The 16,130-nt window shown below is 43.1% G+C and overlaps 1 protein-coding gene across 1 annotated transcript in view; it reads right to left on the reverse strand.

Moving 5' to 3' along the window:
• Positions 1-16,130, reverse strand: part of LOC124606650 (sialin-like) — a 90,074-nt gene that overhangs the window by 19,080 nt on the left and 54,864 nt on the right. The window contains exon 6 of the mRNA XM_047138652.1: positions 6,618-6,738. Within this exon, the coding sequence (XP_046994608.1) occupies positions 6,618-6,738 (121 nt within the window). The remainder of the gene's footprint in view (positions 1-6,617; positions 6,739-16,130) is intronic.

Below are 16,130 nucleotides of genomic sequence, written 5' to 3' on the forward strand. Positions count from 1 at the left end.
TGGCTGGAGATAAAAGAGTATTGCACTGTGGTGATAGCCAAGGGAGGGGTAGGAAATTTTAATACATAAAGGTTTTTTGAGACAGTCACAGTCGAAAAATAGTCAAAATGGCTTCAAAAGGGGATTTTAATTTTCAGCTAAAATAGTTCGCCTATTCCTGACAACTTGGATTTTTCATTTTTAATATTGCATTTTGATTGGCTGTATGTAAGAAGGAGAGAGGATTTTTAATTACAGTTATTGATTGATTGATTGATGACATTATGAGTTCAAAGTCATCAATGATATCATGCATGTTTCAAAAGGTTCAAATGGCTCTGAGCACTATGGGACTTAACATCTGTGGTCATCAGTCCCCTAGAACTTACAACTACTTAAACCTAACTAACCTAAGGACATCACACACATCCATGCCCGAGGCAGGATTCGAACCTGCGACCGTAGTGGTCACGCGGTTCCAAACTGAAGTGCCTAGAACCGCACGGCCACACCGGCTGGCTATCATGCATGACCTTCATGATCACGTAAGAGTCACAAGTCAGTCAAGGTCAACGTCAAGGTCTAGGTCAAGGGTCGAGGGTCGATGGTGATAGACCCCACTCCTACATGTGGGCAGCCCAAAGACCAAAGGTCAATTTATATCCAAAACGTGCACAGCATTGCTATTTTTCTTCTCTTCGATTCTGTGGAGAACCTATTTATTTCTTCTTTTTCCAAATTTTCCAACAGACCATGACAAACTCTCGAATAATGCTGTGCTTCAGAGGTATATTCACAGAAATTTCTATCTCAGGTAGAGACCTATTTTTGATATTACTGTATTTATTTTGCTGAGGATTGTTAGCTTTACTGTGGTAGTTAGTTTCTTATATCTTTCTTGTTTTGTCATACTTGCGTTATTTTGCTTCTGAAGTACCAGAATTTCTTCACTTCGGCTACTACACAGTCACCAATTTTGATGTTTCGTTAGGCGAATGAATTAAGTAAACTTTTCATTCCATTCAACATTTCCAGTAATTCTTCATCACTTTCACTGAGGTCAGGAACGTCGTTAGTGAATCGGAATTTTAATATTAAATCTGCATATTTCTTTTCATCCCTTCGTATTCTTCGATATACAAGTTTAAAAATAAAGAAACACTGCCCCTCTTGTATCACATAATTTTAGCCAGGCACTTAGCTCTTGGTCTGCTATTTTTATTGTTCCTTCTTTATTCAATGACTATGACTCGTTTTCTGATATAAAATAAACCTTTTCTTTTTTGTTGACGAAACAGTGTACAGTCGGCTTCTTTTCGTAGATGAAGGCGTTAACTAGCCAGGAACTTCTTCAAAATATATTCTAGCACAAATAACCTGAATGCAGCACAGAAAATTGATCATCAAATCAACATTTGTTCCTGTGATCTTTCGGGTATTGTGCCAGATATTAGCGTCGTAAAAATGGTTCAAATGGCTCTGAGCACTATGGGATTTAACATCTGTGGTCATCAGTCCCCTAGAACTTAGAACTACTTAAACCTAACTAACCTAAGGACATCACACACATCCATGCCCGAGGCAGGATTCGAACCTGCGACCGTAGCAGTCGCGCGGTTCCGGACTGAGCGCCTAGAACCGCTAGACCACTGCGGCCGGCATTAGCGTCGTAGGTGTACAATATTTTGACATGATTCATTTCCTTCATCAGGTGCTACCTCAGATTGCTTGTCGAGTGGACGACGCTCCAACCTCAGTTGGCATTCGGAATAGGCCGAGTATTTGAGTATTTGTACCGAAATCGCTCCCCTTACACGGTCGGTTCCAGGCGTCCTGCCGGAATCGAAAACGCACTAAACGGAAAATAGATTGTCAGCGCGCAGAGACAGGCACACCAGACCGGAACCGGAACCCCTACTGAAGCACACAGCAGCATTTGATCGTTAAATTTGACAGAGGAGAAGAAATCACTTTCCGATTAAGTGACTGACCTACTCCTTGGGGTCTCAAATTCAGCAATGCCAAACATCTCAATCTTTCTTTCCTTGTATAGCCTGATCGACACCTCTCTGAGTCTGACCAGGATGCGATATCACATATTCAGGTCTTCGAGTCTGATTGCTGAAGCAAATGTTTGTTGACTACACACGAACTGTTCCCTGGAATTTAACCAGAGCTTCTCACGTTTGTGCTGTAATTCTTGTAGCTGCAAATGTAGAAAAGGAGACTAGAAGGTATAATCTGGTGCTACAACACAAGAGTACTCATGCCCACACGACGATAATATGACCGCCGGCAGTAGTGGCCGAGCGGTTCTAGGCGCTTCATTCTGGAACCGCCGGATCGCTACGGTCGCAGGTTCGAATCCTGCCTCAGGCATGGATGTGTGTGATGTCCTTAGATTAGTTAGGATTAAGTAGTTCTAAGGTCTAGGGGACTGAAGACCACAGATGTTAAGTCCCATAGTGCTCAGAGCCATTTGATAATATGACCTAAGATTCCATTCACTGGCTTTTAAGGCGACGTGGTTCCATATTTCGCGTAATATTCTGACCTAGTGTTTACAGACTTTCACCTTTTATATTCTAAAGGTAATAAATTTAAAGGGAATTTGGAATCATTACAACAACTTTCACCATAATCTTCAGGGAACCAAAAACTACTCCTCCATTCAGAGATTTCGGTAATGAAGAAGACTATTGATTTTTAAAACTGATTTCTATATGCTGTAACATGAAGTGAAAACTTTTAGCACAATTAGAAAATAAGACTTAATTCTTTTCAGCCTAATAACTATTTACCAAATTTCATTGCAAAAGTAATTATCCCTCTATAGTCGAAACATAGTGTAGTTGAGAAACATATGCAAACTTCTTTTTTCCGTAATTTTTTAGTTTGATTTTTCAATGGATACAAGTGCATATTTGGCCTATTTGGTGAATAACTTTCATATTTCCTGAGGCACTGCTGACGTCGCATATTTTCATTAAAGTTTTTTTTACGTACTTTTAAAATGTTGTATATAGTAAAATGGACGATTTTATTAGCATAAATTGACTCGAACATTTAATTCAAACGTTGTAGGCTTAGGCATTATACATAGCGTAGACAAGAGTCAGGCATATTGGGCTAAGCGCGAGAAACTTCAAAACGAGGTTTAGACAATACGTTAACATTAGTGAATCCAATCGCTTAGTATTTAGTGCTCATTTAAGAAACTTCAATCATTCTGTTAAGGACAACACTAAAAACATCATCATTCTTCACAAGGCAGGAATAGGTAAATTACTGAACATCCCAAAATAAACGGAGATATACATTCACGTGCTGAAACACCTGAAACTTCCTTGATGAACAGACAGAGCTAAGATACTACGTATCTATAGACAGTTTCACCTTTTAAATTTGACAAGTTGGTTCATCCTTAGATCCAAATTCGATTTGACAACCTCTTTACATAGTAGACACAGATGAATTACCTCAATCCTGATCGGTCTACTGCTTTGACAGTTAACAGCTGTTTTATCTCTTAATATATATTCTACTCTTATACGCATATGTACTAATTGTCCAAGCGTGGTACTAAAACAGAAGTGAGTGCCATCGCAAATGTATCTATAATTAGACTAAATATCCATGGGTCTGTGTTTTCCAGGTCGACAGCAATTTTGATAGCAGATTTTATAATTAACACAGAACACGTTTCATAGGGAAACCCATAATATGTAAGTAACCTGATATTTCTTGTGTTGTGCACACTGATGAGCCTAACCTTGTGACCACTGACCGCCGCGAGGTTGTCTGCTGCCTGGTGGCGCTGAGGTCACGTGACGCGGTAAGAGAAGTGTATGAGCGGAGCAGAGACGAATGGGGAATCATTCTAGCGACGATAAGTAGCGCAAAATTCGGAAATGCGTCGACTTACGCGATTTTAACAAAAGCCAGACTGTTGGGTCCATTGCCTGGGAGCGAACATCTCGGAAACGCGATGGTGGTCGGCTGTTGGTATACTACTGTCGTGACCATCTGTGGAAAGTTGTTAAATTATGCTGAAACCACGAATAGGCGGCAAGAAGTTGGACTTCCATACTTCATCACAGAACATACGGATCGGAGGCTTACCCGCTCTCTAAAGCAGGACAGGCGGCGATCTGTGGCAGATCTGACGACAGAGTACAGTACTGGAGCAGGCACGAGTGTTTTGGAGCACACCAATCAGCGTACAGTGTTGAGCATGGTTTTCCGCAGCAGAAGACCTCTACATGTTCACATGTTGACCCAAAAACATCGTCCACTATGATTATACTGGGCACCTCATCATCCAGTTTGGACAGAGGTCAGTGGAATCGTGTCACCTGGTCGGGTGAATCCCATTTATTTTTAAACTAGTTGGATGTTCGTGTCCAGGTACGCCGTCATTCAGACGAACGGCTGTTCGAAACATGCAGTGCCACAGGAGCAGGCCGGTGGGAGCAGTATTATGTTATGGGGGACATTCACCTGGGGTTCCACGGGACCTGCGGTAAAAATCGAAAGCACATGGCTGCTCAGGACTACGTGAACATTATCAGGGACCACTTATAACCCCTTATGCTTGCTGTTTTCCAGCGACAGCATCTTTCAACAGGATAACTGTCTCCGTAACAAGACTAGTATCGTGCTGCAGTGGTTAGCCATCAAATTCGGATTATCTGAATCCGATAAAACCCAGCTGGTACGCTTACGGGCACCAGCACCACGCCCACAAACCAGTCACCCGTAAATTACGAGAAGTGTATGTATGACCCGTGCGAAGGCATCTGGAGCCAGCAAACTTCTCGAAACCTATGAAATACCTGTCGAATCCATGGCACGCAGAACTAATGTGAATTGCGTTCTAGAAGTGAACCAACACGCTTTTAACTAGGTGGTCATAATGTCTTGACTCATCAGTGAACACAAATATTTTTATGTTATAGATAACGACAAGTATACCTCTCATTGTTTGTCCTCTGTATCAGGTGCCACTCAAGACCGGTACTATGCCTGAATAATAATGTGTCAATCACGTATTTCACATGCTGTTCATGGTGTACAGCGAGATACGTCTTAACAAATACTTACAAGCTGCAGAACACCAAATATACGGTACAGGATATACTGTTCAGTCTTGTTTATGGATCTAACTTCAATATTTTCAGTAAACTGAGTAAATGTCTGTATCAAATTTTCCAGAAAAACTAATTTTCACAGCGGAAAATATGCTGAAATCACTTCTCACTATTCGAAATAGAGCTATGAATAATTACAGCATGGTGGGACACATGCTGAGGTATCGTCAATTGGCTGATGGATAGAAGTGTGGGGGTAAGCTGTTTGACTACAGTAAGCAGGTTCAAACGGATTCATGTTGCAGTAGTTTTGCAAGTATGGAGAGGATAGACCTGTGTGAAACGCTGCATCGAACCAATATTTGGATTAAAATTCGCAACAGTAAAGAACGACAATATGAGATATTCGAAGGTGTGGTATCACAGAACAGGACATTATTCACTAGCGAAAGTCATAAGGAACAGAAGCTAGTTGATACATTCAAATGACTATTCTTCTAGGCAAGAAACGATTTGCATGAAGATGTGGTCCTTGTATTGTATTGTATGGAACTGGGGACCTAGAAACGACGGAGAGGCTTTGTCCGCGCCGTAGCCCGCAGTGGTACACAACCCCACAGCAGTCCACTCTCACCACCGCTCCCCCCCCCCCCCCCCCCCCCCTCGCCCCGCCGCGGAAAGGTCTCACACCAGACGAATGTAACCCCAATGTTTGCGTGGTAGAGTAATTATGGTGTACGTGTACGTGGAGAAAGTGTTTCCGCAATAATCGCTGACATGTGTAACTGAGGCGGAATAAGAGGGACCAGCCCGCATTCGACGAGGCAGATGGAAAACCGCCGTAAGAACCACAGACTGGCCGGCACACAGGACCTCGACACTAATCCGCCGGGCGGATTCGTACCGGGCCGGCACGCATTCCCACCTGAAAAGCAGTACGTTAGACCGCACGGCTAAGGGCCGATGTGGTCCTTACCTGTCAAGCTGATACTGGCTTTGCCGAATGCAGAATTTGTGACTCTCTCGCTGATAGGTTGCAGTATATCGTCTAGTGTGTCCATCTCTACTTTCTGCAGTCCACGATGGATTTCAGAAGAATGCTCATGTGACGTAAGGCCTTTGTTAATGTATGTTGCAAAGTGGTCCGCCTACGATCACTATGACACATTACTCTTTGCTTACTGAAACTAGTTCGTTGCATGTCTTCTACACAGTTCCTAACAAACAAATTCTGCAGAATACAGTATGACCTTCTAGGGACGCCTAACACACTCCGACTTCACAAACACGCGATGGCAGCAATATGAACTTATATCCTCTTCTGATGACTTTTATTCGGCTTTCAGTTTCGTTTTAAGTGGCACTGGTGATCAGTGATGTGATTGGTGCGACATCAAAACAATTTGCAAGTGCCCTTGCTTAAATCGACATGCGAGATACTGTACTACAGCAAAATGCTAGTGGTGTTGTAACTTCTCAATAATGTTTACTTATAGCGCCAAGTACTATGTGTAGGATGTATCATCACCTCTGCTTTTCAGCACTCACCTGAGGGTGGCACGTTCCATGGCTGCTCGTCAGCGGTAGTGAACACAGCGTATATTAAGTACGACACGGCGGCCACCGCAGACGACAGGTAGAAGACGGCATTCCAAGCGGAACGCGTTGGCTGTAGGTACACGTAAAAAAGATTGTGTTTATTTTCTGTGTTATGTTTTAGCATGTGAACATGGGATCTAAAGATATCAAGTAACGCCAAAATGTCAATATCTAGCTGGTTCTTGTTTTTATCTGGTTTTAGTGGTGCTGCCATGGTGACTCTCCCAATATTCATAAATTAATAAAATATAAGCCGCACATATAAATTTTTTTACTAACACGGTACTATATTCCAAACGCATTCATCACAGCCAGTGACAAGTAACACATCTGTTATATGGAACATGCAAGTGTGATTTAACGAGTATTTCGCTGTCATTTAAGTATATGGCCGAAGGAGTCAGCCTATAGGAATTGTGAAATAAACCGTGTGGTCCAGGACCGCATGCCACAAAAAGGACAGAGTCACCACGAGATGGGGAAACTCACAGGCGTCTATTGTCTATTGAGGCCTAAGCACTGTAGTGTGCGAGTCGGACAGACGAGAACCTACATCATAGTGAAACCCAGTAGAAGCCTTTTTTGGCCAAGGAGACATAGCAGTGTTTGATATGGCGGACCTAAGATCGGCTATAAAGGGAAACATTTATGAAAACTATTAAATTCTAGCCGGCCGCGGTGGTCTAGCGGTTCTAGGCGCTCAGTCCGGAACCGCGCGACTGCTACGGTCGCAGGTTCGAATCCTGCCTCGGGCATGGATGTGTGTGAAGTCCTTAGGTTAGTTAGGTTTAAGTAGTTCTAAGTTCTAGGGGACTGATGACCTCAGATGTTAAGTCCCATAGTGCTCAGAGCCATTTGAACCATATTAAAATCTATAGTAATGCAGGAAATTAAGCCACAGTAATTTTAATCTGCCATGCTCCATAAATTTTCATGGTGGTCCCAATAAGACTTGAATATTGATCATTTCTGTAATAGTTTAGGATTTAGTGTTAAAGTGAAATTAACAAGCTTTGTAACAGAGATCTGAATGCTAAAATCTTAACTCTTTGATCGATCTTAACGATAGACATTTCATATAGAAACGCATCATTAAAATGACAAACGTTGCAAATATCAATTCTGTAACTTTATTTGTTTCAAAGATATAGTAAATTTAAACTGTCAGTATTTACAGATGAGCGTCAGATCATTATTTTCTCCACAAAAAACACATAGAACCATGGCAGCATAACACCTTATTGAATCATTAGGTAATGGAATATTTTTCCAAAGAAACTACCGCACTGGCTATGTCAATGATTTTTATTAAATCTGCGACCGGTTTCGCACCACTTATCGGTGCTACCTCAGGCAATCTGTAGAAAAAATAATATAGTAAGAGCTCATATAAACTATTCGATCCCCCAATTCTGAGGTATAAACTAAACTTTTAAACAACCAGTTTTTTTTAATGAGACAAGAAAATACTCACATACGCTATTTATAACATGGTAACGTTGAACATTGCCCTGTAGCCAATCCGCACCATTCACGTCCAATATACCGTCATCTGGTGAAAGCGCTAGTTAAAATTTAAAAACCTTTTTCTAACATTTTTAAATGATGGGAGCGGCAAAGACAAAGAAAATAAAATACGATGCTGAAAAAACTCCCCTAAACGCGAACGGCGAAGAGCGCAAACATTAGCATGAACAAACAGCGGAATTAGGTTCAAATGGCTCTGAGCACTGTGGAACTTAATTTCTGAGGTCATCAGTCCCCTAGAACTTAGAACTACTTAAACCTGACTAACCTAAGTACATCACACACACCCATGCCCGAGGCAGGATTCGAACCTGCGACAGTAGCGGCCGAGCGGTTCCAGACTGTAGCGCCTAGAACCGCTCGGCCACCCCGGCCGGCGCGGAATTAGGGCCATGTAAACATATCGGAACTTACCGTGCAAGTTGAGAGGAGCCGTGCGACAGCGGACACGGCCTGACTGACTGGCCGAAACCCGGAAACCGCTCACGCAGTGGCGCGAGGATCGCCAGAGGCGGGATGACGGTGTGACGAGTGGGGGGTGCTGAACATTTGATAAACAGTTCCTTATGTCTATTTTTTTAAAAAGTCTAATACCATGCTGGTGGCCAATATAAAACATGACAGTTAGTTAAAACCATAAGAATAATAAATGTGGTGGTTCTGAATCCGTAAGGTCCGGAGTACGCATAAAAATATGTAGGACAGAACCTACTAACAAGTAAGCTACCTGTTTAAGTAATCAGAATTCTGTAAAAGACCCTTGTGCCCCAGATCGGTCTGGGCATTAAGTGAGGAGTACGGCGATTTCTTCAAACTCTGAAGATGTCAACTTCATCCAAAACATTAAGGGTGTTGCACTTATTTTCCAAGTGTAACACTCGCATGTTGTTCTGGACACGAGTGATACGGTGACCCGTTTCCCTCTAATGCGCACCTATGGCAGATTTTGAGCCTGGGTCGCTGATGTGCTCCTTAAAGCGGGTCTCTGAACTTCCTCCTGTGTGGCCTATGTACTCCGCATCACAATCATCACAGGCGATACTACACTCCTGGAAATGGAAAAAAGAACACATTGACACCGGTGTGTCAGACCCACCATACTTGCTCCGGACACTGCGAGAGGGCTGTACAAGCAATGATCACACGCACGGCACAGCGGACACACCAGGAACCGCGGTGTTGGCCGTCGAATGGCGCTAGCTGCGCAGCATTTGTGCACCGCCGCCGTCAGTGTCAGCCAGTTTGCCGTGGCATACGGAGCTCCATCGCAGTCTTTAACACTGGTAGCATGCCGCGACAGCGTGGACGTGAACCGTATGTGCAGTTGACGGACTTTGAGCGAGGGCGTATAGTGGGCATGCGGGAGGCCGGGTGGACGTACCGCCGAATTGCTCAACACGTGGGGCGTGAGGTTTCTCACAGTACATCGATGTTGTCGCCAGTGGTCGGCAAAAAGTGCACGTGCCCGTCGACCTGGGACCGGACCGCAGCGACGCACGGATGCACGCCAAGACCGTAGGATCCTACGCAGTGCCGTAGGGGACCGCACCGCCACCTCCCAGCAAATTAGGGACACTGTTGCTCCTGGGGTATCGGCGAGGACCATTCGCAACCGTCTCCATGAAGCTGGGCTACGGTCCCGCACACCGTTAGGCCGTCTTCCGCTCATGCCCCAACATCGTGCAGCCCGCCTCCAGTGGTGTCGCGACAGGCGTGAATGGAGGGACGAATGGAGACGTGTCGTCTTCAGTGATGAGAGTCGCTTCTGCCTTGGTGCCAATGATGGTCGTATGCGTGTTTGGCGCCGTGCAGGTGAGCGCCACAATCAGGACTGCATACGACCGAGGCACACAGGGCCAACACCCGGCATCATGGTGTGGGGAGCGATCTCCTACACTGGCCGTACACCACTGGTGATCGTCGAGGGGACACTGAATAGTGCACGGTACATCCAAACCGTCATCGAACCCATCGTTCTACCATTCCTAGACCGGCAAGGGAACTTGCTGTTCCAACAGGACAATGCACGTCCGCATGTATCCCGTGCCACCCAACGTGCTCTAGAAGGTGTAAGTCAACTACCCTGGCCAGCAAGATCTCCGGATCTGTCCCCCATTGAGCATGTTTGGGACTGGATGAAGCGTCGTCTCACGCGGTCTGCACGTCCAGCACGAACGCTGATCCAACTGAGGCGTCTCTACGATCGTCTCCATGGGAGAATAGCAGCCTGCATTGCTGCGAAAGGTGGATATACACTGTACTAGTGCCGACATTGTGCATGCTCTGTTGCCTGTGTCTATGTGCCTGTGGTTCTGTCAGTGTGATCATGTGATGTATCTGACCCCAGGGATGTGTCAATAAAGTTTCCCCTTCCTGGGACAATGAATTCACGGTGTTCTTATTTCAATTTCCAGGAGTGTATATACCCCCGACGACTTGAAACTATTCCATGTTGCAGTCCAATGTTTTTAGGAATATAAAAAGTCGGATTTATTGGCTTGGAACTTAAGCATTTGCCGATTCTGCTTGAAATGTTACCATAAAAAGGTATGCTATGGAATTTACGCCAATAGCTAATCCGCTACTTGCTGGCTGTAGGGAAGTGAATGTTCCGGGCGTGATTGGGGTGCGAGCAGTGTTATGCTTCATATTTATCTTCCGTAATACATCCCTGTTTATGTTTCCAACAAAATCCGCGTCTTACCCATTCGAAAAGCCTAAAAAACTGTATTAATTTAAAAACCCGATCCCTGGCTTCTTGACATAATGGGAACGTATGCATCCTGTTTAGTAAAGCCCTGCCGGCCGGTGTGGCCGTGCGGTTCTAGGCGCTTCAGTTTGGAACCGCGAGACCACTACGGTCGCAGGTTCGAATCCTGTCTCGGGCATTGATGTGTGTGATGTCCTTAGGTTAGTTAGGTTTAAGTACTTCTAAGTTCTAGGGGACTGGTGACCACAGATGTTATGTCCCATAGTGCTCAGAGCCATTTTAGTAAAGCCCTGAATGCGGGCTTATTGAATTGCAAAGGATGATTAAACGATCTATGTATCGCGACGTCAGAAGTGGTGGGCTTTCTGAAAATATCAAAATTAACCGAGTTCCCACTGATTTTGACCAACAGATTTAAGAAGGGAAGGACACCATTAATGCTCTGTTCCAATGTAAATTGGATCCTCTCATGTATTTTGTTTAGTTCACCTAGGAAAGCGTTACAATCCTGGGAAGAACCGTTATACAGCAAAATTATGTCATCCACATATCTTGCCCAAAAAATTATCCTTTCAGAGTACTTGCTTAAGTTGACCATCATATTACGCTCAAAAGAACGTCGTGAAAATGTTGGCAAGGCTGTAAGACAGTGGAGATCCCATTGCTAAGCCCTGTTTTTGCATATACCGGGTGATCAAAAAGTCAGTATAAATTTGAAAACTTATTAACCACGGAATGATGTAGACAGAGAGGTAAAAATTGACACACATGCTTGGAATGACAAGGGGTTTTATTAGAACAAAAAAAAAAAAACAAAGTACACAAAATGTCCGACGGATGGCGCTGGATAGCAAAACTGCTACCGTGACGGGTGACAGGTACGCCGATATGTTACAGAATCGCATCATCCCCAGTGTGACATTACAGCCTTTATCACTGCGATTTTTAACATGTAAAAGTTTTTTTTTCTGTATTCGCGTCAGTATGTGCGAACTTTTAACATATACCAATGAATGTTGTAACCAGATATCTTTGCCGTGCTCCTGAAAAGCGCAGAATATCACGATAGCTATAAACTGTTATACGCTGCTATCGATCAGTAAGAAAAAAAAAAAAAAACGATGCACCTATGTTTCAAAATAACAATTGCCAATTTTTACTTCTGAAGGGAGCCGCGCCGCTCTCTAGCTGTTCTGTGAATGTGTTGCGAGTCGGACGCAAAAGTATTGTGCTCCATACTGATATAATCGTTTTATTGTAACTTTAAGAGTTTAAGTGATTAAAAAATATAGGTAGCCACAAACAAGCGAGAATGTATATCATGAAAATTCGCTCCACCGCCACAATGGGTGGCCATGTTAATGTAAGTTTCCGTTTCATAATATAATACTTGAAGCCTTGAAGTTTATTTAAGTTCAAAGAAAATCTCTCAACCTTATTTTCATTAATTATACTTATGATAATCTTTCCTGTTTAAAAGATTTATGCAGCTTATGATCCAGCCTGTGTTCTGTCGGAACAGGAGGCTGTCGTGACGACATCGTTATAGTATTTATTCCAAGTTCTTTCAGTTCCGTTTATATGTTAGTACAAATCCAATTAGTTGGTCCCTTAGGTTTCTTTCATGTAACTTCCGTCTGTTTTCTCCGCGCGATCTTCCTCCGAAAAAAATTTCTGTTCATTTTTTTAGTAATTTTCGATATCGCGAATGAGAAGAGACAGCCGCCTCCTGCTCCGAACGGAACACCACGACTTTTCTAACGTCGGAGAGTACCGCACGAATTTTCCGCTAAAAGGTAATAGAATTTCTTAAAGCTGAATCAATTACGCATGTTGCTGCTGTTCTCCGGCAAATCTGGTGTGATTAATAGTAATTTATTCTGTCACGACAAAAAGAACCAATTTTATTTTTACCAAAGCAACAAAGCTTTCAATTAAACTACAAAAAAAAAAAAAAAAAAAATCATACCAGATCTGGCGCCCGAACAGGGACATGACTAAAATATTGAAAGTGTCACGGTACTAATATATGATTGTGTTATTTCATGTATCGCTCTTTGGAACCCAATGCTGCATAAAATTACGGATGAGCAATAAATATACGCAATATTGATGGACGCGGTATTTACACAAATATCTTGGGATTTAATGAGACGCAGATTTGCAGTTTTGAAGACAACGCCGAGTGAGTACCAAATTTTCGTTTGCCATAGTTCTGTGCAAAGAGTAGCTCATTTGACCTTCAAATTCGACCTCACTCTATCCTTTCTGTAGCTTAACGTAAAAAAACCACTTTTTTTTCGACGTAAATATTTGAACATTTTCTGTAACCTTTTGCTTGACTATTAGTTTTATACTGTAGTTAGTATTCTCGTGTAAGTTCAAGATGGATGCCATTTCAGTCTTTTCTGTGTAACAGCGTTGGCAATCAATTGTTTCAACGGCGTTGACTCCATCTTGTCTTTTTGCTACAGACGTGTGTCAGTTATTACCCACGTAACATTAGACATTTGACGAACGCGCCGCGACTTTAACTTGCGCGGCAAGAATAATTGACAATCAGAATTTCAGTTGGCAGTACCCATTTTAAGTTGGCAATAGTTGAATTTCATTATGGCGGACGGACAATCGAGCGCGAACTCTGCAGACGAAAGCGACGGCACTGTTAACAAACATTACCGACTCCGCTCACGCGGAACGACGGCCGGGACAGACGACAGACAAGAGGTAGTTAACGTGGACGACACTCAGCAGGAAACACCCACCTCCCCGATAACGGTATCAATTGACATTGTCAAAATGTTACAGGAATTGATACTAGACAGACAGGAGAGGGAACAGCGCGAACGTGATCGCGAACAACGTGAGAAAGACAGAGACAAGTTTTTATCAGAGTTGAAAACGGATATGACAACACAGATTGACTCAGTTAGGAATGACGTAAATACCACCATTGATGCGAAAGTAGGTACCCTCACTACGCAAGTAGGCTCTCTCACAGCACAGATAGATTCGGTTAAGGGTGACGTCACGGCGCAAGTAACCACTTTGACAACACAGATAAGCACTCTGAATAACAAAATTGATAACATTGGTCAGAATCTCACAACTCAAATCGAAGCGTGTCGCAAAGAAACCGATTCGGTAAAACTTGCGTATAAAACAGTTGCACGACAGGTAGACGAGTTAGCGACAGCGGTAGCCACTGTAGAATCAAAAGTAAGTGCAATGGCGAATGACATTTCGGACCGAACTATTGAGGAAAGAGTTAACAGTAGTGTTGCTTCGCACACTAAAGCACTTACCGAACATTACAAAGAATGGATTGATGTACAAGAGAAGCTTGTTGAGGAGAAGGTTACATGTGACTTGAAAGATGTTGTTAAATCCGCAACCTTAGACATCTTATTTGCACCCGGCAGTTCAGGAGACACTGTTTGTACTGAACTAGGCCAAATTAGGCGAGTGTTTACCCGGGATTTGCCGGAATGGCGGAAGCAAGTAACAGATGAGATATCCGACCTGAAACAGCAAATTCAAACACTACAGTATGATAACCAGAGTGACGGGAAACACTCACTACCTTCTGAGCCAGATGAACATCAATACCAGACAACACAACAACACAACACACCACAGTACATTCCGCGACCGAAAAATGAATTTAACGATTCACACAACAACAACACTGAACAATTGACACTCACTGTATTGAAACACAGAGTTTTTCAACCATTCCAACCGGAAAAGCGAAATATTCATCCAGTCGTTTTCCTTAAGAACTTTTCAGGAGTCTTTCCAGCTGCCTGGAATGACAAACAGAGAATACAATTCATTACCGGATACATACAAGGAGAAAGTGCTATATGGGGAACCGAGATGGTTGATCAGTGCAAAACATTTAGCGAGTTTGAGAAGAACTTTTTAAGCAAATTTTGGAGCGCAGGTGTTCAGCAACGCCTACGCAAAGAGGTCTACAACGCCGAACCTTTCCATTCGAACAGTGGCGGACTTCGCCGGTACTTTGAAAAGTACTTGAGAAAGATACAATATTGGGACACTCCCATAACAACAAAAGATGTTATTATGATTCTTAAGTCAAAACTACCCATTTCCATACGCGAAAAATTAGTGAACGTGTCAGAGGAAGATCAGGACGCATTTTTATCCGTCCTTGATTCACTCGATCTTATACACGAAGACGCGCGTGCGAATGCTAACCGTAAGAACAACAACGCAGGCACGTATTCGAATGGAAACGGAGGTAATGGAAATGGTTCACACTAAACACAATACGGAAACAAACAGTACAATAACCGCAATGGTAAACACAAAAACAAGCATTACGGCAACCAACGGTACAATCCAATATACAACACGCAACAACAGTATTACGGGAATGCCCCATACCAATCGAACAATAACGGCAGTAACTTCTACCAGAATGGGAACAAATACAAGGGTAAACGTTGCAACAATCAAAATTGCGGAGGTCAGTTACCTCCACCACAACCCTATGGGCAGCCACAACGCCAGCAACAACAGCAATACACGCCTCAGCAACAACCATTCATGCAACAACAACAGTACACGCCACCACAACAGGACTTTAGATACAATAACAACAAACCAAGAAAACAATACAATCCACCGGTATATTTTACGCAGGCAAGTAATGTACCGATTTTTCAGCCTGGTAACCAAGTGCAGTACCAACAAGGGTTTGATACAAATCAACACACACAATGGGTAAAAAACCAGCGAGAATGGTCAAGTGATGTGACAGAAGAATCAAATCAGTCGCATCACAAGAAAGCGGAAAACTAAAGGCAGCACCTTTTCGCCTCCTTGGGGATGCTGCGGGACATAATGGGGGCAAACTCGACCTTGAACGACTTAACGTAATACGTTATGATCGCGACACTGACTTGAGAGACGATTTGTTGCAGGAAAATATTGAGACAGACTTGAATGACGTATGGGAAGACGAAGTACAAGTAATGACTAAAATTTACATAGCCAATACACCAATAGATGCTATTATTGATACTGGTGCAAACGTAAATGCTTTATCACTATGTATGTTTAAGAAAGTTTCTGCAGGGATGAAAATTTTAACGTTACCAGTACAAGGTTGTTCAGTAACAGGAGCGGTAGGATCTTTATCACAGCGAGTCAATTTGCAAGCTCAGGTACCGATAAGGATTAATTCTACTTCTTTCATG

The sequence above is a fragment of the Schistocerca americana genome, chromosome 3, assembly GCF_021461395.2.
Source record: "Schistocerca americana isolate TAMUIC-IGC-003095 chromosome 3, iqSchAmer2.1, whole genome shotgun sequence".
In the NCBI taxonomy this organism is placed as follows: Eukaryota; Metazoa; Arthropoda; class Insecta; order Orthoptera; family Acrididae; genus Schistocerca; species Schistocerca americana.